This window comes from Periophthalmus magnuspinnatus, chromosome 9 (genome assembly GCF_009829125.3).
Source record: "Periophthalmus magnuspinnatus isolate fPerMag1 chromosome 9, fPerMag1.2.pri, whole genome shotgun sequence".
NCBI lineage: Eukaryota > Metazoa > Chordata > Actinopteri > Gobiiformes > Gobiidae > Periophthalmus > Periophthalmus magnuspinnatus.
In genome coordinates, this window is record NC_047134.1 from 1,269,414 (window position 1) to 1,293,122 (window position 23,709).

Genomic DNA, 23,709 nt, shown 5'->3' on the forward strand with positions numbered 1-23,709 from the left:
CAATAAACACTGACTTTAAACAGTGTCCTTTTACATTTTATTGTTTGTACTTTAAAAAAAAATATTTTTTTTTCCCAACAAAAAATATAATCAGTAATAAATCACAATGTCTTTATTTAATTTAATATTTAAATAATAATAATAATACTTATATTGAATTAAATATTTTTATATTAAATTAAATAAAGGTGTGTGTTGTCATTTTAATTTTGATATTTTTGTATATAATTAAAAAATAAAAATAACTGAAATAAAAAAAATACAACAAAACAAGACATTTGATATAAAAGTATGAATGAGCTGCTTGTACTTTGACTCAGTTACATCTACTTTTCTAGCTGCATACTTGAGTTATATTTGTATTGAAGTAACAGTACTCAAAATAATATAAAATGATCTGAACATTTGTGTTTCTTGCTCCTTCAGATGTGATTTAGTTTGTCTCATTTTGATTTAGTTTGTCTCATTTTGTGTCTGTCCTTTAAAAACACCAGACTTTTGGATTATTTCATGTTTTGACCTTCACATTCACCAAAATTATAAATCAGATGTTACGTCCCAACACATTTACTGATTCTTGGACGACTGCTTTGTGCTTCCTGCTGAGTAATATTATTTTGAAGTAACGTTACTCTTACTCGAGTACATTGTTTCTCTACCTCAGACCCCGCGCGTTGTCATTTTCAAACCTTTTCCTGACACATATTTCTGTTCCAAACTGTCTGCTCTTTCTCTAAACTCATGCGTCTCTGGTCTGAGGGGGACATGTCCTCACTGAACCGCCCAAACAGCGAGCGTGAACGTGCGGTACGCCAAACCTCACGCACGTACATGGAGGTTTGAGCATTTTTAAAGTGATGTAACAGCGTGTGGGAAGTACAAACAGTTTAAAGAGTGACACGTCTGACAGCAGCAGGTACAGAGACAGACGGGACATGGTTTTTACGTAGAAAGTGAATTGAAGTCAGACCTTGAAAGAACCACTTTGCGCTCATGCTCAGCTTTTATTTGGAACGTGGCGCCGAGCAGGTTAGCTCTGTGCATTTAAACAGAGTAAACCTGTGGAGCAGAGGCTCAAACTCACAGGGACAACAGTCAAATCTGGGACGAAGTAACGGGTCAAACTGAATATTTTTGGAAATATTTCAAAAACATCAGCGTGTTTTTCAGACGTGGTGGATTAAATGTGAGTGAGGCGACAGGAGCAGATGAGACTCAACAGAAGAGATGGGGTCAGGGCCAATTTCTTTGCAAAGCATTCTGGGATTTGTAGTATTAGCGGTACATGCTCTATATGTGATTCTTATTCTGATTCATATTTGGCTGGAGGAGGGACACTTGTTTGTTTCCATGGAAATGTTGTTCCTTTAATTATAATCTTCCACAGTGTGATATACAACTCTTCTGTCTCCATGGAGAATGTTCCCAAGTGTGGCTTTAACTTCTATGAAATCAAGCAGGTGCCTAACTCATGTTCAACCTTCAGTTTCAGTTTATTCATTGATTATTGATTATTGAAAAAAAAACAAAAAAAAAAAAAAACATACTGTATTTAAAGTCAAAAATTTCAATGTTGGTATTTTTTATATAAAAAAAACAAACAAAAAAAACAAGACAACATTTGACATAACAGTGTATCAGTCAAATGAATAAATGAATGAGCTGCTTGTACTTTGACTCAGTTCCATGTACTTTTCTAGCTGCATACTTTTACTCCTGTTTGAGTACTATTTGTATTGAAGTAACAGTACTCTTACTCCAGTAAAAGTTTTGAAGTTCTAAAACATGAAATGCCAAAACAAAAACATTCACATAAATCTAAAATAAAGCAATTAAGAAATAGTATAAATAAAATAAGAACTAATGTGACAAAGACGTGTCTGATTGAGGAAAGAGACTTTGGATGGAGCTCGACGATGAATTTAACTGCATTAAAAATCTAAATTAAAACATGAACTCACTCACACATTTTCACTGCTGTAGTTTTATTTCGAGTCGAGACGTCTGTGTTTAAGATACTGATTTAAATAAACTGTGTCCTGTGACTGTTTTGTCTCACATAAACGTTTTTGGTTGTAATTAATGAGGGAAATCAAATGAATTCACTCGTTTCTTTCCATTGAATGTGAGAGAGAGCTCGCCGTTCCACAGATCTGAACTGTACCGTGGCCTGTTTGAGTCACCTGCTTGTCGCCATGGAGATCAAACGGTTTAATGCCATATTTTGCAGCCAGTCCACCACAAAACTGACTCTTGTAGCTTTAATCTATGATATAAAAAACAGAAAAAGCTCAAAACGCTCTGTTCCACCTTGTGATGTCACGACGTTAACGGCTCCTTTTACCTTTAGATCAGTAAATATTGTAAATTCCAGTCTCTCACGTCGCTTGCTAGCTCTCCAGTTAGCCGTCACGCTAGCAGATGCAGCTCCGATCCGTCAGACTCTTATTATAGAAAACACTCACGCTAATATGAAAACACGGAATGAAAAAATGCACCAGGAGGGGGCGCAATGGAGAGAAGAGCGCGGACAATCAGGACAATCAAGGAGCGGAGAGTAGCTTCAAGAGCGACGACGTGATTAGGCCGAAAATAAACGCGGCGATGGAGGACGCGGTTTATTTGAGTAAACAAGAGTCTGGAGACCGTAGTCGTGCGTTTCACAGTGACGGACGGTTAGGACTGTTGCCACGGCGATTAACAGTTTAAAAAAAAAAGGCTTGAATAAAACGCACTTTCCTCAGTGTGAGACGCAGACGCTTAATCCCCAAAGACGCAACCAGGACGTCTCCAAATGTCAACTCACCCGAGGAACGGAGGAAGAGGAAGAGGAACGAGGGAGACTGGGCGAAAAAGAGGAAGAGGAAGAGGAGTGAGAAGAGGAGAGGAGAGAGGGAGGAGTGGACTGGAGTCAAGAGGCTGTTTGAGACAAAGTCAATGAGTTTTTAAAGGAGAGAAAACACTTGACCTGAGACACATTTGATTCACAAAAACACGACAGAGATTTGACCCAAACATCGACATGATTAACCACAAACAAACACGAGAGCGAATCAGCACGACTCATTATCCACGGCACGGTATTCCGATGTTTTTCACCCAATCGGATATGAATTTGTGATTTCCAAAGTATCCTCAGAAGAAGTGGCGTGAGCACAGTTTAACGTGGAGCTGGACGGCAGAGGAAGATGATCAACACCGACTGAAAATTTAAAAATGTACTTCGGTAAACGAGTAAAACTGCACGGAAAACTCAAGCAACTTTTCGGCAAACTAAAAGATAAAACAGAACCGGGAAACGGAACATAGGACAGAATGTGAGAAGGAAACAGCGAAGGCGTAAACACGAGGAACAAAACACAAAACAGAACAGGAATAAACTCAAGTCTGGCATTTCTGATCATTGTAAAAGAGAGAAGTGCATTATGGGCCGGGACGGAGCCAACGTCATCGAGACAGAGGACGACAAACATCGTCGCTGGATTAAAGAGCGAATCGGAATACGAAAATGTGCCCAAACGGACTTTAAACCGGGACGAGGGGCCTTTTTACTGTCACACACCTGAGACACTGTCCTGAAGAAGTCGGACTGCAGGTGGCGCTGTCGTCCTGTCTCCACCGGTAGAAAAACAGCTCTAAAAACTGTTTAATTAAATCAGCTGATCCGACATGACACGGCAGCATCATGTGACCACTGTGAGGCGCTAGAGAGCACAACAGACGGTCAAAACAAACTAAACTTTGGTCTGAAGAAAAGATCTATTTAAATAAATTATGGGAAAACCAGATGAACCTCACTGGACAACGACACTCTGGAACATTCTCCATGGATGTAGAGAAGGTTAATGCCATACTGTGGAATATTACAGCCCAAAGAATAATATTTCCATGGTGTCACGCCCCCTGCTGGGCTGTGTTTTGTTAATTACTGCTGTATTTTGAGGTCACCTGGATGCACTAGGACCCAAAGCATCCAGCCGCCTACAAAGGGACCCTGGCCACGCCCTTCACCTGACCACGCCCTTCACCTGACCACGCCCTTCACCTGACCACGCCCTTCACCTGGCCACACCCTTCACCTGATCGTGCCTTTCACCTGACCACGCCCTTCACCTGACCACGCCCTTCACCTGATCGTGCCTTTCACCTGGCCACACCCTTCACCTGACCACACCCTTCACCTGACCACGCCCTTCACCTGATCGTGCCTTTCACCTGGCCACACCCTTCACCTGGCCACACCCTTCACCTGATCGTGCCTCACACCTGACTACGCCCTTCACCTGGCCACGCCGTTCACTTGGCCACGCCCTCATTTTCACATATATATTGTTAAATTATTAATAAAAATGCAACGAGCTTAAACGTTTAAAGCCATGTCTGTCACCTTCCTTTGACGCCCAATGTAACTCACGGCAACAAGCAACAGAAGTCCTTCCAAATAAGAGTCTGGTTTGTGGAGAGGCAAGCCCACTCACAGCAACAACGCATTTTTTTTCCATGTTTTTCAGTCCAATGAAAAACAGTTTTAAAAAAGCTTTTGTTTAAATCTATTTTATTGTGATTTTAAAAATGTTTTGAGTTTATGTGCAGTACGTAACATTTCAGGTCGAGGGTCTGCTACCTGCTCGTCTCCATGGAGATGCTTATTATTGCTTTGCCTCAAATGTTCCACAGTATGAAATTAAACTGATATGTATTGTTTTATCACTCAAAAACGCTCCGTAAAATTTGTTTCTTGTTGTGAGTGTGCTTGCCTCTCTACAGACCTGACCGGTAACGTGATCTGGTCGCGTCAAATGTTTGTCTCCACGGAAACACACAAGTTTAATGCCATACTGCGGAACATTCTTGGCAAAGGAATCAGTAGTTGGCTGCGCTTTCCGGAAATCCGACTGAAACGCAACAAGAGTCAATGTTCATGATGGTTTACATGGGTCTCAATGGCCTTTTACGCCGCAACGCAAGCAGATATATTATAGATTAACGTTAATGCAAAAGGAAGCAATAAAAACATAAGTGCGGAGATGAAACCGGCCCATTTTAAACACAGAATCAATGACGTGAGTGAGACCTGTGACGAGCGTGATTACCGTCAGACTAAAACGCTCCTGAAGTGCGTCATCTGCTCCGTAAAAACATCACCCGGGCAACCAGCGGACAACCCGATGACATAACAAAAGACACGGGTCAGACGCAGGTGGACACTCAGCTTTGGATGAAACAGCGCAGTGGGGGCTACGCTAATACCAATGCTAACTAGATGCTAATTGATGCTAAAACTAGAACTGAAATGACATCTCTTAAGTAAATAATTGGGCGAAATTGCAAGTAAAATTTGTAATTTGCAGATTAGTTTTAAAATTGTCTTATTTATCAGAACCGAGACGCGTGGTAGTATTAAAGCTGCACTGTGTAACTTTCCTGGCTAGCACGATTGCATCACAGCAAAGAGGTAATGGGTTTGGCTCCCGGGAATTTCTCTGTGGAGTTTGCATGTTCTTCCTTTGTCGTTGGGCGCTCCGGTTTCCTGCATCATCCCAAATCCTCCAGCTGAAGTACTCCTGACCCAGACTCCTGACACTTTTAACCCAGAGAGAGACACTAACAGACGGGTCAAACGCAGAGGACAAGTACAATAAAGTTTAACCTTAACGTTAGCTTAGAATGTTCCACAGTATGGCATTGATCTTCTCTGCCTCCACGGAGCAACACAAACCCGATAGAGCGCTCTGGCCACTCTTCGCTGCCGACATATAAATCCCAAGATGCACTGCTCTAGGCCACGCCCACCTCATGGATTTATTTAATGCTACAGGAAGCAGTAGCAACATTAGCGCTGGCATAAACCCCGGCCATTTTCCAGACAGTTAATCAATGAGAGGAAACGAGCGCTACAGTAAAGATGCTGCTAGCGCACAGGGTCCAGAGGGGCGGGGGCAGTCGGACAGTCGGTCTGCCCCAGGACAAGGCTCCTTATGGCTCCTTACGGCTCCTTATGGCTCCTTATGTCCGCAACTCTGCTCACTTAAAGGGCCAGTATCACACTATTCCCTGATCTGCTCTAATGTTGTTTCGTCGTTACAAACAGACCTGGAGTTGTTTTTTTGTTTGTTTGTTTCATTCACACATGTTTAACACACAAACCCTGCACAGAAAACACTCTGTTCCACCTTGTGATGTCATCATGTGGCGGTACAGGAAGTGCCCCTCTGTGTTTTTAAACTCCACACACCTTCATTTCTAGAATCATTTAGATGATTTCAGCTCTGGAATTGACAATCTACTACTGAACTAAAGGTTAAAAAAAAGGAGCTGTTAACTTTAAAACTACCACTTCATGACATCACAAGGTGGAGCATTTTGAGCTTTGGAGATGTAGACAGTAATACAGGAATGAAACCGTAAATATACTTTGTTTTTTTTGGTTTTTTTGCAACTTTAGAGCAAACTAGGCACATTTGCAGGTTGTGTTTGTGCTGCGTTCAGTGGCCTCTGCGATTTCAAGTACTATGTGACATCACACATGACTGCCCTGATCACAAACACCTGGCTGAAGGGGCGGAGTTTGAAGTCCCTCGCCCATCCTCCACACCTCCAGGCCCCGCCCAGTTTAGCAGCTCTGTTTGAAATGTGGTTGTGGGCGGAGTTTAGGTGTTTATTGAATTATAAAAAGATGATGTCATGATTTCAGAAGGAGGGAGGAGGCTCTTTAAAGGAGCTGTACCTGTTTTATTGTGTTAAAACCATCAGAGTCTAAGCAGAAAGTTCCAGCATGAGTTGGTTCCTTCTGCCTTTATGTCCTTGGGCAAGACATCTTTATTTTTGGTAATGTTTTCACCAAGTTCTCTCAAATTTTATGATAAAAAAGATCGAAAACAAGCCAAAAAACGGAGGTACGGAGGCTGGATTTTCCGACTTGACGACTGGAACGAGCCGCCGATGTTTAATAACTCGACAATTACATGATTTGATGATCTGAGTTCTAACCTCCGACCTCCGAGGGCCAACAGCTTGTTTCCATGGAGATGCTATTTGCATTGGACATTATCAGGCGACACTACTGGGCCAAGTTACAGGTCAGATTTGTGGAGAGGCGAGCCCACGCGCAGTAATGACCCTCTTTTTGAGGTCTTAAAACACTCGCTATGAAATAAACGCTTTACAAATAGGTTTAAAGTTTTACTCTGGCACATTTATGACACATTTCCATGGAGACGAATAGGCAGCAGACACTAGAAAAGTTCCATAGTGCAGCTTTTACATGATGTCTGCCCTGTCTGTGCTTCTCAGTCAGTAACAAGCTGCACACTGCAGTCAACAAATATAATAGACCAGGAAAGAAACCATCTCCGCTGCTATTTTTGTCCCGAGATGTGACGCTGGCCGCATTTTCCAAAGACGTGAAACAAATTACCGGACGGAGAGAGAGCGCCACGTCATCTCGGACTGTTAAAGGGGAAGTATTTACCTTTAAAGGGCAAGTATTTCATAATTGTCTGATCTGTTCTAATGTCGTTTCCTCGTCACAAACAGGCCTGGAGTTGTTTTTTATTTCATTCACACATATTTAACACAAGAAGTTCTTCTCTCCAACTGAAAACACGCTGTTTTTACACCTTGTGATGTCATCGTGTGGCGATACAGGAAGCGCTCCACACACTCCACACACCTTCATTTATAGAATCATTTGAAAACATTATCCAAAGATGAACCACAAGGACGCAATGCAAGATTTTAAGGCTCTGTACCTGATTTTAACTCTTAAAACATGAAAAAAAAACTTAAAAAAAAAACAAAAAACAGTTTGCTGAGGTTCAAAGTTACTCCTCATTCACCTAACGTGTTCAGAACATCCTGATTATTCACCATGATGAGTTTATAAGCACTTTTCACAGCTCTCAGACACCAGAGTGGAGTTTTGCCGTCACAGTAAAGCTAACAACAATAACTAACACGATGTCTGTGCAATCCCTCAGTCGTCCGGGCCTGATCCACAATAAACTACTTACTAAACAACTAGCATGCTAACGCTGATTAACGGACAATAAAATGGTTTCTAACACAGACAGCGGACTTATTTTGACCTCCAGAGCTGCGTATACAACATATCTGTGCTGGGGAAAGATGCTTTTTGCTCAAATACCTGCAGAAAACAGGTCCTTCTTGGCTGGTAGTTTGAATCCAACGTCAACAGATATGGAGCCTTTGAGCAAGACACTTCACGCTCGGCGCCTGTGTGTGGATGTGGTGTGAGCGAGGGGCAGCGGAGAGGCCGTTGACGCAGATTGGCGGCCGCTCTTTCAGTTCACTCCAGGGCAGCTGTGGCTATAGATACTTTCAGTGACGTCGGATTGAGGGGGAGGGGCAGTTTTACAGTTGCCACGGTGACACAATGCGCATATCAAATAAGGAAATATCACCAGGTAAGTTTTTAAATTGTCTGAAATCCTTGAAAAAAAAAAAAATGGATTGAGTTTATGATCAATACAAACGTCCATGGTTCTGTTTAGGTTTTAATGTTCAGCCAAAAAAACTTGAGCATGAGTAGGACTAGCTGAACGGTTGGCTAACGCTAGCTAGCTTGTATTTGAGAGCGACTTGTTTAACCGCACAAAATCAGCTCACTGTTGTAGCTCCGACTAAATCAGCTCTTTAGGTTCAGATTGTGTGAAAACAAAGCTCAGATTAAAATCAAGTCAGACAGAGATGTGCCCCCAGTTAGCGTCAACACCCAGGAAACGACGACATCAGCTGAGAGGTATCAAACGTAGCGTACTAGCTCTGAGTGTGGAGAGTGAATGAATAGCGTTCTCGTTTTGATTAAAAATAAAATAATATACTGTAATTGTGTCAGGGGCGTCGACAGAAGATTTGGGGGCCCGGGGCAAGAAACCTCACACGGGCCCCCCTCTGATATAAATCACTAGGAAGAGAGTCCCTGGGCCCCTAAGACCTTGTGGCCCAGGATAACAGAACCCTTTGACCCCGCCCCCTGTGATATCATAATATTTTGAACAAAAACATGCTAAATAATCGTATGTTAAACTGTTGTGTTCACTTTAGTTGTCGTGCAGGGGGGGGTCTCTGCTTCATGTCATCGTCACATTAAATATGAATGAAAACAGCTGAAACAGGGAGTCACACAGAGACGCGCTGTGATTGGCTGAGGCGGGGAAAGGGGGCTTGTGATTGGCTGAGGCGGGGAACTCACTTTGCATACAGAGTCCGTCCGTACAGTTCTGGGACTGCAGCACCAGGCCCTCGCAGTCCCGCCCTCCGTTCTTGGGGGCGGGGTTAGTGCACTCCCTCCTCCTCCATTGGGTGCACTCCGTCCCACAGGCGGACCACTTGCTCCAGTCGGTCCACTCTCCGTCCACTAGGGGGCAGAGGCGAGATGAGAAATGAAAGGTGCTGTACCAGATTTTTACTTTTTAACGGTTTGCAGTCGCCCAAATATGCATTTAGAACATCCTAATTATTCACTGTGATGAGTTTATAAGCTCTTTTAACAACTGTCAAAGAGTTTCACCAGCAAAGCCAGCAACAACTACCATGCTAACATGCACTTCCTGATCATATCCACAGTACACAGTGGACATATTTTGACTCCAAGAGCTGCTTATACAATATGTGTACTGAGAAAAAAGTACTGTCCCTTTAAATACAGGCCTGCTTACAATTTATAGGCAGCAGTTAACATTTTTATACCATTCAAATAAATAAAATAAAATAAATAAAAATAATAATAAAATAATGCAAGAAATAAAATAAATAAAATAATAAATAAATTAAATTAAAATAAATTAAATAAATAAAATTAAAATAAAATAAATTAAAAAATAAATTAAATAAAATAAAATAATAAAATAAAATATAAATAAGAGAAATAAAATAAAATAAGAAAATAAATTAAATAAAAAATAAATTAAATAAATGAAATTAAATTAAATTCACTTCAATTTAATTAAATTGATGAGCAGTGAGCGTGACATAACCCATAGAAGTGAGATGATCTGCACTGCTGTCTGAGTAAGTGCTGTTACCTGTGCATAGCGTGGTGCAGTCCAGCTTCTGTATGGCCTGTCCCACACAAGGCAGGCCTCCGTTCAGGGGGGCGGGGTTAGTGCAGCTCCGAGTGCGTTTCTGAAAGCCACGCCCACAACGACTGCTGCACGCCGACCACTCCGTCCACGTGGACCAGCCGCCATTCACTGAGGAGACAAGAGGAAGTACTGTCAGGTACAGTGAGAAAGGACCAGCGCGGTAAAGGTGCGTTCACTCCGTCTTTGTGAACGATCAGACCAGGCTGAGAGAGAGACTTTAGTGTATTTATTACATAAACCCATCAGCGGAGGCGATCAGCTCTGCGGCGGCGTGTCTGGGTCTGTGACCAGCCTTTAAACTAATGCAACACACCTTCACTGTTTTTAACTTCTTATGTTCTTGAAATCTAATTTGTCATCACATCTTTGTTTTGGCTTATATTCATGTTCATTTCTTCTTATTTAATGAAGAAACTCACCACTGAAGTCAAGATCAATGCACTTTCTATAATCTACAACGTTTTGGGCTGCAACAATTTGTGTTTTTCCTTTGAACGCTCGCTGCTGCTGCTGCTGCCAACTGTAAAAATCACTACAACAATCAGATAAACCAAGAATGAGCTAACTCCAAATATCAGATAATGTTCAGATCTGCATGTAAACACAGCGTCAATGAGAAGAATGAGGCTCTTTGGGACAATCTTTGCATTGATACGATAAGCACAAGCCCAGTGAAGATGTTTGCACTTAGAAAACGCAGAGGAGCACGGCCTGGACTCTACTGCAGAACAAGTCAGGACCTCAGCAGATACGAACGAAACAAACTTTAGCAGGAGACACGCTGCGGTGATGCTCTGAAGGGGGAGCGACTTAGTGATCCAAAGTCCCGAAGCGCAGAAACCTCCGAGCCGCGCGCTTTAAACATCGAGAATCACCAGCGGAGCGAGAGCCGTCCCCGAACGACTCACATTTTAATACACTGTTCCGTTTAATTCAGCTGTTTGTTTGGATAGATTCAGTAAGTGTTTTACAGACGCCGAGGGACCGGAGCGTTCAACTTTACTCCAAACAACTGCAATTTCCACCGCACACACACACTGATACTATACACACAGAGAGACGGATGCAGCCACTCCAAAAACAACACAACTACAGGAGAACGCAAAACAAGCCGAGCGGCGCCGCACCATTTGTAAACACCAAAAGTCAACCGAGGTCCCCCGTAAGGCTAACGCGAGCTAGCTTGTAACTGCGATGTTATTTGAGAGCGACTTGTTTAACCGCAACAAAATCAGCTCATGTTGTAGCTCCGACTAAACCAGCTCTTTACGGTCAGATTGTGTTAAAACAAAGATCAGATTAAAGTCAAACATGAGGGAGGACGTCAGACAGAGACGGGCTTCTAGTTAGCTTCAAGGATTGATGACGTCAGCTGAAAGGTATCAAACGTAGCGTACTAGCTCTGAGTGTGGAGAGTGAGTGAATACTGTTAAAATAATATACTGTAATTGTGTTGTATCTGATGTCAGGGCCGTAGCCAGAAAATTTGGGGGCCTGGGGCAAGAAACCTCACACGGCCCCCCCTCTGATATAAAACACTCAGACAACAGAACCTTTTGGCCCCGCCCCCTGTGATATCATAACATTTTGAACAAATAAATGATAAATAATCGTATGTAAAACTGTTGTGTTCACTTTAATTGTCATGTGGCTGTGTCTCATTAATTTTTATTATTTTTTATTTTATTAATCTCAGATCTGGAGAGGGTTTTGTTATTGGTGGTGTAGTGGTTAGACAGACAACCCTACAACGAAAAGATCTGAGAATCAGTTTAAGGACAGTGTGTGTGTTTTTGTTTTTTTGTGTTTTTATGTTTTTCCAACATCGTCAGAGTCAAACACAATAATATTAAATTAAATTAAGGAGAGTTCATCAGTCTGGTCCCTCCAGGCTCAAACCGTCCAATCAGATGTGTTTATTTCAGTGACACGTGTGACATGAAGGAGCTCATTGGTCACTGTCGCCTCGTCAGATGAACAGTTTAGCTCTTCGCTCACTCGTTCTGCAGAAGTCTGTGATGTTTTTCAGTTCTCTGTGATATTTTTTCTTTCTTTTTTCCTTGTGAGTGGCCATATTTATTTTGAAATATGAGGCCCATGCACATCCCTGATTGGCTAATCCACCTGTCAATCACCTCCATCTGCACTTGGGGAGAGGCTCAACTGGAGCAGCACTCCTCCCCTCAGTCTGTCTACTCTCTCTCTCTCTCTCTCTCTCCTCTCCCTCTCCTCCCTCTCTCCATTCCTCCTTTGTGAGCTGTTGTGTTTTCCTGTTCTCCATTCTCTCCTGTCCTCCCCCTCTCCTCTCTCTGTTTCATTCTTCTGTTGTGTTTTCCTGTTGCTCTCAACCTTGCTCTCTGGCTCCTCTCCCTCTCCTCTTGTCCCTCTCTCTATTCCTCCTTTGTGTTCTGTTCTCCTCTCTCCCTCTCCTCTTCTCCTCCCCTCCTGTCTCCCTCTCTCTATTCTTCTGTCATGTTGTTCCTCTCCTCTCTCCCTCTCCTCTTCCCCTCCTGTCTCCCTCTCTATTCTTCTGTCGTGTCGTTCCTCTCCTCTTCTCCTCTCCTCTTCCTCTCCTCCTCCTCTCCCTCTCCTCCTCCTCTCCTCCTCTCCTCTCCTCTTCTGTGTGGAGTGGCTCTGGTGCCTCATGTCTGAGTGGAGCAGATTGAGCTGCAGATTGAACACAGTCGTCTATTTCAGTGACGATACATCAGTGTCACAGCATCCAGCCACGTGCACACACCAACGTGCACACACCAACGTGCACTCTCACACGCACACACACACACCACGTGCACTCTCACACGCACACCCACGTGCACTCTCACACGCACACACACGTGCACTCTCACATGCACACGCTCAAACACACCAAACGTCACGTGTTTTGAAATAACTGCTGTTTTTATTTTGTTATCCTCAATTTTATGTCTACAAACTTTGTCTGAGAAATAAAACTGTGCTGTGCAGGTGACTAACCTGACCTGGAGGCGTCACCTGATTGTCTCCATGGAGATATGTTAGTGCCATACTGTGGAACATTTCAGGCAAAACTACAGCATGACCAGCAGGTGGCTCCCTCTCCCTCGGACACAGTTAAAGTTACAGTTGTCCATAGTTGTAGTGCTGCTGTAGCCACAGTCGCCTTGGGTGAGACGGATTCCCTCACACATCACATTTATTGCCAAAGTGGGTGATGTTTCTTGCCCAAGGACACAACAGCAGTGTCCACCGCCATTTTGGCACAAATGAAAAAAGACAATCTGCTCGTCGCTGTGTGTGATCTGCAGAGAGAGTCCCACAGCACAGACACTCTGCTCTGGTCACATTTATGAAGTCATTTTAGATAAATATTGTGATTTAAATGTGCATATTCTGACATAATGATCCACAGACTGTCACAGACTCACAGACTCACAGACTGTCACAGACTCACAGACTCACAGACTCACAGACTGTCACAGACTCACAGACTGTCACAGACTGTCACAGACTCAGACTGTCACAGACTCACAGACTCACAGACTCACAGACTGTCACAGACTCACAGACTCACAGACTCACAGACTCACAGACTGTCACAGACTGTCACAGACTCACAGACTCACAGACTGTCACAGACTGTCACAGACTGTCACAGACTCACAGACTCACAGACTGTCACAGACTGTCACAGACGCACAGACTCACAGACTGTCACAGACTGTCACAGACTCACAGACTCACAGACTGTCACAGACTCACAGACTCACAGACTCACAGACTCACAGACTGTCACAGACTGTCACAGACTCACAGACTCACAGACTGTCACAGACTGTCACAGACTCACAGACTGTCACAGACTCACAGACTCACAGACTGTCACAGACTGTCACAGACTCACAGACTCACAGACTGTCACAGACTCACACACACACACACACACACACACACACACAGACTCACAGACTCACAGACTCTCACAGACTGTCACAGACTCACAGACTCACAGACTGTCACAGACTGTCACAGACTGTCACAGACTCACAGACTCACAGACTCACAGACTGTCACAGACTCACAGACTCACAGACTGTCACAGACTGTCACAGACGCACAGACTGTCACAGACTCACAGACTGTCACAGACTCACAGACTGTCACAGACTCACAGACTCACAGACTGTCACAGACTCACAGACTCACAGACTGTCACAGACTCACAGACTCACAGACTGTCACAGACTCACAGACTGTCACAGACTCACAGACTCACAGACTCACAGACTCACAGACTCACAGACTGTCACAGACTCACAGACTCACAGACTCACAGACTGTCACAGACTCACAGACTCACAGACTCACAGACTGTCACAGACTCACAGACTCACAGACTCACAGACTGTCACAGACTGTCACAGACGCACAGACTCACAGACTGTCACAGACTGTCACAGACTCACAGACTCACAGACTGTCACAGACTCACAGACTCACAGACTGTCACAGACTGTCACAGACTCACAGACTGTCACAGACTGTCACAGACTGTCACAGACTCACAGACTCACAGACTGTCACAGACTCACAGACTCACAGACTGTCACAGACTGTCACAGACTCACAGACTCACAGACTGTCACAGACTCACAGACTCACAGACTCACAGACTCACAGACTGTCACAGACTGTCACAGACTCACAGACTCACAGACTGTCACAGACTGTCACAGACTGTCACAGACTCACAGACTCACAGACTGTCACAGACTCACAGACTCACAGACTCACAGACTGTCACAGACTGTCACAGACTCACAGACTCACAGACTGTCACAGACTGTCACAGACTGTCACAGACTCACAGACTCACAGACTGTCACAGACTCACAGACTCACAGACTGTCACAGACTGTCACAGACGCATAGACTGTCACAGACTCACAGACTGTCACAGACTCACAGACTCACAGACTGTCACAGACTCACAGACTGTCACAGACTCACAGACTGTCACAGACTCACAGACTCACAGACTGTCACAGACTCACAGACTGTCACAGACTCACAGACTCACAGACTGTCACAGACTCACAGACTGTCACAGACTCACAGACTCACAGACTCACAGACTGTCACAGACTCACAGACTCACAGACTCACAGACTCACAGACTGTCACAGACTCACAGACTCACAGACTGTCACAGACTCACAGACTCACAGACTCACAGACTGTCACAGACTGTCACAGACGCACAGACTCACAGACTGTCACAGACTGTCACAGACTCACAGACTCACAGACTGTCACAGACTCACAGACTCACAGACTCACAGACTGTCACAGACTGTCACAGACTCACAGACTCACAGACTGTCACAGACTGTCACAGACTGTCACAGACTCACAGACTCACAGACTGTCACAGACTCACAGACTCACAGACTGTCACAGACTGTCACAGACGCACAGACTCACAGACTGTCACAGACTGTCACAGACTCACAGACTCACAGACTGTCACAGACTCACAGACTCACAGACTCACAGACTCACAGACTGTCACAGACTGTCACAGACTCACAGACTCACAGACTGTCACAGACTGTCACAGACTGTCACAGACTCACAGACTCACAGACTGTCACAGACTCACAGACTCACAGACTGTCACAGACTGTCACAGACTCACAGACTGTCACAGACTCACAGACTCACAGACTCACAGACTGTCACAGACTGTCACAGACTCACAGACTGTCACAGACTGTCACAGACTGTCACAGACTCACAGACTCACAGACTGTCACAGACTCACAGACTCACAGACTCACAGACTGTCACAGACTGTCACAGACTCACAGACTGTCACAGACTGTCACAGACTGTCACAGACTCACAGACTCACAGACTGTCACAGACTCACAGACTCACAGACTGTCACAGACTGTCACAGACTGTCACAGACTGTCACAGACTCACAGACTCACAGACTCACAGACTGTCACAGACTCACAGACTCACAGACTGTCACAGACTGTCACAGACGCACAGACTGTCACAGACTCACAGACTGTCACAGACTCACAGACTCACAGACTGTCACAGACTCACAGACTGTCACAGACTCACAGACTGTCACAGACTCACAGACTCACAGACTGTCACAGACTCACAGACTCACAGACTGTCACAGACTCACAGACTCACAGACTGTCACAGACTCACAGACTGTCACAGACTCACAGACTCACAGACTCACAGACTCACAGACTCACAGACTCACAGACTCACAGACTCACAGACTGTCACAGACTCACAGACTCACAGACTCACAGACTCACAGACTGTCACAGACTGTCACAGACTGTCACAGACTCACAGACTGTCACAGACTGTCACAGACTGTCACAGACTCACAGACTGTCACAGACTGTCACAGACTGTTACAGACTCACAGACTGTCACAGACTCACAGACTCACAGACTCACAGACTGTTACAGACTCACAGACTCACAGACTCACAGACTCACAGACTGTCACAGACTGTCACAGACTCACAGACTCACAGACTGTCACAGACTGTCACAGACTGTCACAGACTCACAGACTCACAGACTCACAGACTGTCACAGACTGTCACAGACTCACAGACTCACAGACTGTCACAGACTCACAGACTCACAGACTCACAGACTGTCACAGACTGTCACAGACTCACAGACTGTCACAGACTCACAGACTGTCACAGACTCACAGACTCACAGACTGTCACAGACTGTCACAGACGCACAGACTGTCACAGACTCACAGACTCACAGACTCACAGACTCACAGACTGTCACAGATTATAAATACAGAGCAGATATAAACTCTATACGTCTTTATCAAAGTTTTCCCATATTCTTCTGCTACATTTTCTGTATTTTCTCTGTGAACAGAAACTGGATTTTTTTATTTGATATTTCTCAGACGAAAATGTCAATTTGAGATCTATCCAATTTGACCCGGGCTTTGTGAGCAGCTCCTCATCTCGTCCCATAACGTCTCCATACACTGTGGGAGATTGATAACAACAAAACCATCATGAGTCCAATCTGAGTCTAAATGTGCAGGTGAACGGCGTGTGATGAGCGACAGGTGCGCTCCTGTCTGGACCTGCCCACACGAGCTGATTTCCCCTGTGGTCCGTCGCTCCAGGACCAGACGCCTTCAGACACTTTACAGAAGGAAGCATCGAAATCAGCACCGAGATGAGCGACAAATATGTGACCCAGACAGAAACGCACGTACACGAGCAACGTACGGCCTCGATACGGCGCCGGGCTGCACGACACGGACTGGAGTGAGCTTTAAGACACGACAGAACGCCGTTTCCTCCTCAAACACAGACCTGGAGTTGTGTTTTGTTTCATTCACACATGTTTGAGTCACACTTTATTATTAGTCTGTAACATCTGCAAAGCTCAAAATGCGACGTTCCACCTTGTGATGTCATCAAGTGGTATTTTAATTTTTTTATTATTCATTATTTTTTATTGCATTTTAACATTTTACAGCCCCCCGTCCCTCAGATGGACACGTGGAAAAGCACAGGAACAGAAACAAAGTATATATACATCCACACGTACATCCCTATATATGTATACATACATATAAATAAATAAAATACAATAAATAAATAATAACAAAATATAATAATAATAATAATAATAATAATAATATAATACCAATACTAATACTAATACTAATAATAATAATAATAATAATAATAATGATAATAATAATAATAATAATATAATACCAATACTAATACTAATACTAATACTAATACTAATACTAATAATAATAATAATAATGATAATAATAATAATAATAATAATAATAATAATAATAATAATAATAATAATAATAATATAATACCAATACTAATACTAATAATAATAATAATACTAATAATAATAATAATAATAATAATAATAATAATAATAATAATAATAATGATAATAATAATAATAATAATAATAATAATAATAATAATAATAATATAATACTAATACTAATACTAATAATAATAATAATAATATAATACCAATACTAATACTAATAATAATAATAATAATAATACTAATAATAATAATAATAATAATAATAATAATAATAATAATAATAATAATAATATAATACTAATACTAATACTAATAATACTAATAATAATAATAATAGTTAAGTATGATAAACATAATAAGTGTTAATATTAATGGAAAGCAATAATACAGGCACAGAAGTTGACCAGAAAACAAAACACAAACCACACAGAATATGCAATAAATATATATATATAAACAAATAAATAAATAAGAGTAGTAAAATTAAATAAATAAATAAATAATACATTTGCATCTTTTCTCTGTCGTTCTCCCTCCGCCCTCTGTCCATCATACATTCATCACTGAATCTTTTTGAGCGCGTCAGGCTGCAGGTCCGATGTTCTCTCTGTTTTTATCTACTTCATTATAAACTTCTGTTATAGTAGTTTTCATTATATTTAATTGTTATCAGTTTATATTGTCTAGTTTATATTGTATTATATCTCTGTTCTATCTTTTATTATAGCAATTAATGTTATGTTTTTCACAATTTTTACTTTATTATTACTTTGATTTCCAGTCTGGAGTTTGACTTACCACATTTGAAAGGTCAGAGGTCAATAAGGCGTCTCCATAAATCATTGCACAGGTCTGTCCTATGTTTTAATGCATAAGTGTTAGTTTTCAAAGTGAACAGCTCCTTTTAGCTTTAGTTCAGTAGACTGACAACTCCAGGACTGAAATGATCCACAAAAACACAGCGGAGCACTTCCTGTATCACCACATGATGACATCACGAGGTGGAACAGCGTGTTTTCAGCATAAATCTGCAGGTTTGTGCGTTAAACATGCGTCAGTGAAACAAAACACAACTCCACGTCTGTTTGTGACGAGGAAACGACATCATACCAGAGATAAACAGTGTGATCTGAGCTCTTTAAACATCACTACTCTCATAATAAATGGAGTCATAAAAACAGAACAGACTTAACTCTGTCATTGATGATTTTACGCGTTTGTTCGTTTATATTGTGGGTTTAATGCATATGTTTATTGTTTGTGAAGCTTTTTGAATTATGTTTTGTGCTAATTGTGCCGTACAAATAAACCTGATGGATCGAGCGTCAGTGAGTCGGCCATCGCTGTGTCAGAACAACGACACAAAAAAAACACTGTAGAAAATGTATTTATAAAGGACGACGACGACAGACTCAATATCTCAACGTCAGGAACTTTTAATACAAGATCTCAAGACTGTCTATGTGAAAAGTCTGTAAAGAAGACAAATAAGGCTAACATCAGAATCATCAAACTGTGACTCGTGACGGCCAAAGATTTAACATCTCCATGGAGACGACTTCACACTCTCCATCATAAAAGGTGACACAGAGCGACTTTAAGGTCCCCCTGTCCTGACGCAAAACTCACATTTGAAACGCCATTTTCATACTAAAGGATAAGATCGATACTCAATATCGATTCTGATTCCATGATGAGAGTTTAGTCCTTGTATAGTCCTGGTTTAGTCCTTGTATAGTCCTGGTTTAGTCCTTGTATAGTCCTGGTTTAGTCCTGGTTTAGTCCTGGTTCAGTCCTGGTTCAGTCCTGGTTCAGTCCTGGTTCAGTCCTGGTTTAGTCCTGGTTTGGCCTTGGTTTGGTGCTGGTTTAGTCCTTGTCTGGTCCTGGTGTAGTCCTGGTTTAGTCATGTTTTAGTCCTGGTTTAGTTCTGGCTTAGTCTTGGTATAGTCCTGGTTTAGTCCTGGTTTAGTCCTGGTTTAGTCATGTTTTAGTCCTGGTTTAGTTCTGGCTTAGTCTTGGTATAGTCCTGGTTTAGTCCTGGTTTAGTCCTGGTTTAGTCCTGGTTTAGTCCCGGTTTCGTCATGTTTTAGTCCTGGTTTAGTCCTGGCTTAGTCCTGTTATAGTCCTGGTTTAGTCCTGGTTTAGTCCTGGTTTAGTCCTGGTTTAGTCCTGTTATAGTCCTGGTTTAGTCCTGGTTTAGTCCAGATTCAGTCCTGGTTTAGTCCTGGTTTAGTCCTGGTTTAGTCCTGTTATAGTCCTGGTTTAGTCCTGGTTTAGTTCTGGTTTAGTCCTGGTTTAGTCATGTTTTAGTCTTGGTATAGACCTGGTTTAGTTCAGGTTTAATCCTGGTTTAGGCCTGGTTTCGTCATGTTTTAGTCCTGGTTTAGTTCTGGCTTAGTCCTGTTATAGTCCTGGTTTAGTCCTGGTTTAGTCCTGTTATAGTCCTGGTTTAGTCCTGGTTTAGTCCTGGTTTAGTCCAGATTCAGTCCTGGTTTAGTCCAGTCGATCATTATAAACATATTGAGGAAAAGTTCATTTTTAATATCATTTCCTGCTCAAACGAGTCTCTAGTTTCGATACTAGTTTCAGTATCGATTAGTATCATATTTGCGATACTTTTGACGATTCTCTGATGACGTCACAACATTCTATAATCCAATAATATTTAAAACAGACGGAGACCGATAAAGATAATGTAACCATCTGATGTTTTGAGTTTAGTTCAGAGCTGAGTCGTGTTTCCTTCTCCAGAACTAAAATATTGTCGAAACGCACATTTTTATTGAAACAGCGACAACACGGACTCGGGTTTAATCATTAATAACAAATATCAGATTCAACGTTTGTGATTTTTGGATTATTCATGGAAAAGTACGATGTCGTCACTCGGGAAAACTGTGTCATGTTCCGTCTGACACGTCTGAAAACCACCGACGCAAAAAACACGTACATCGTTCTGACGGTTCACAACGAAACTCACATTTGACTTTTGAAGTATTTCCCGATCCACAAACTTCCTGACAAAACTTTACCTGAATCCAAAACGCTCCAAATAACCCCGGTCCCTCCCGCGTTACACCGTTTGGTCGCTTTTGGCCATAATATAGTGAACATTTTGGGGAACACAAGTGCCCCTTTAAACGCCGCTCTCTGATTGGAGGGTTTTAATTGGCTGGGGTCAAAGGTGAAGTGGATGTATTGGGCCAATCACAATGAGTCGTGGATGACTTGGCAGAAGCGCAGCTCATTTCAGACGACAGATGGGGACCTGTTTGGGGCCGTGTGCTCATCATCTCGTTGGTAATTTCACAAACAGACAATAGACCAGGCTGAACATATCTGCTAATTCCTCATTATTTTATCTTCTCTTGTTGGTGTTTTTTGCGTTTCCAGATCGTGACGACGTCGTGCTCTCAGGAGGCGGCACGAGAGAGTTTAAAAACGGTCAGTGTTTGGTCGTCGGGAGTGATCGCGTTAGCATCTGACGCTATAAACCGGCCTCAAATGGTAAACTTTGTGACTGTTTTATGTTTTACTTTATGGAGTCATTTGAGATAAGGATAGTGGGTGACAAATTAGTTTTTAAAGCAGACCTGTTCTGCAAAACGGACTTTTCGGAGCTTTTAATCACGTTGGACTTGTTTCCTTCTCATTTACTCTCTGAAGCTGTTTTTTTGGAGTTTGAGTAAAGTTTAATCACTTATTTTCAAGACGCCATTTTGTGTCTAACTTCGTTCTCCGGTTTTATTTTCTTAATCAGTGAGACGAGTTGGATTCGTGTCACAGATTTTTCATTTGCACCAAAACGAAATGAAAAAAGATTCCACGGCTCATCCACAGGGGGCGCCGACAGCTCTGCAGCTCTTTGTTGTGATGAGGTTTACGGCGATATCAGCGATATTTGCATTTTCTAACGCAAAAGTCAGCAGATTTGTTTCGTTTAGACATAGACTGCATATATATAAATGGACAGAGCTAACCTGCTGTCGCGTTCCAAACAGGAAGTGATTATAAGCGCACTTCCTGCTTTCTCAACTCTGGCTCCAATTCACTTTCTGTGTAAAAACTGTGTCCTCTCTCTGTCTCTGCTGCTTCAGACTCATTCTGGTCTTAAATGTTCGTATTAACCCTCTACATGATCCTGGGTTTTTTATTTCACTATTGTGTCTGTAAATCAAGACAAATCAGGCGCTTTTTCCCCCCCGATGTCGCGCCTGCTAGCGTTAGCAACAGCCTGATTGACAGTGTTGCTAAGCTTCCACTCCATGCTAAACCAGCAGTGCAGGCGGGAAGAGGCGTTACCTTCAACAGCCTCGCTCTGGATTGGCTCTTTGGTTGCTATGGTACTCACGGTCGAATTTTTAAATACAGCTCAAAATCGGCCGCTATAACTGCTAGCATCGACAAGCCTCATTTGGAGCCGAACGCTGTCGTGACATCACACTGACTCAGTCCTTGTTTTTAGATGGAAATTGCGATTTAAAAAGTGCAAATTATAACATAATGATCCACAGGTGTCATAGATTATAACTATAGAGCGACATGAACACAATAAATGTTCTTTAAAGTTACTTCTGCTAACATGCTAACTACCCCAAAACATCCTAGCGCTAACCTTAACCATAACCTGTTTTGTAACTTAAAAAATCCCCCTGTTCTTAAACATGTGGGAATGAAACAAAACACAATTACAGGTGTGTTTTTGTATAACTAATAATGAAAGATGAGACTGAACAGCTGAAAGGTCTCCGTACCGTAGACGATGACGGTTGCCGTGGAGCTCCTGCGCTTGGCGACGATGTTCTTAGCGACGCAGGTGTAGTTCCCCGTGTCGGAGAGCCGCGCCTGTTTGATGATCAGGTTGTGGTCCACGGTGATGTAGAAGTTCCTGTCTTCCGCCGGGTCGATGATGTCGTTGTCCTTCAGCCACTCCACCTGAAGAAGGAGGAGAAATTAGAACTTTTACCATGAACAGTTTTAAGTTCAATATTAAATCTCTTTTGAATGGGGAAAAAAGTTCTCAAAAGCTGGAAATTCAACCAGGGACTGGGGCCAACGGGGAAGAATGCTTTTCTTTGCCATAACACAAGTTCTGATTTCCATAGAAAAGACACTGAACAGTGGGTCGTCATTGAAATAAACCTGGTGTCCATGGATTCAGAAACACGACAAATCAGGACCATTGCCATAGAGATTTTTATGTAAACACAAATATTCTCTATTCTCTGTTCTCTTTATGTCGTATTGTATCCACTTTGTTGAGTGGCTTCCATCGTTGTTTATTGTGGTGCAGTTTTTATCCAATTATATTTCAGCTGCTTGTGTTGTCAGGCAGATTTCATTTTCCTGGGGCCTTAAACAGAGCAGGCCCCGCCCACTGTAAGACACAGACACAGTCAGGTTCAGCAGACGAGCACATCTGGATTCTGCACATCAGGGTCAGCGAGAAGGTCCTACGCAAACTGGACGTGTCCTGTGATTGGATAATCAGCTCTGCTACAGCGTGAAGGCGGCAGAACGTCAAAATAAACCCCAACTTCACCCATAATGTCAAAAGCAGGAGAAGAGATTGATCTGGTTGCAGATATATGTTCCACGGCATTTTCACGACGGGCCTTTCACGAAAAGCTGGATATTATGAGGAGAGGTCGGCCAAACCCTCTCAGCGACGCGCAGGGAGACGGAGCTCCACAATGAAAAAGTGACTTTATAATGTGAATAATAACGT

General features: G+C 42.6%; 1 protein-coding gene across 1 annotated transcript in view; it reads right to left on the bottom strand.

The window, feature by feature from the left end:
• Window positions 1-23,709, bottom strand: part of unc5ca (unc-5 netrin receptor Ca) — a 397,363-nt gene that overhangs the window by 44,064 nt on the left and 329,590 nt on the right. Inside the window, exons 5-7 of the mRNA XM_055224198.1 lie at window positions 22,736-22,916; window positions 10,047-10,214; window positions 9,215-9,379 (exon numbers count right to left, since the gene is read on the bottom strand). Coding sequence (XP_055080173.1) covers window positions 9,215-9,379; window positions 10,047-10,214; window positions 22,736-22,916 — 514 coding nt within the window. The remainder of the gene's footprint in view (window positions 1-9,214; window positions 9,380-10,046; window positions 10,215-22,735; window positions 22,917-23,709) is intronic.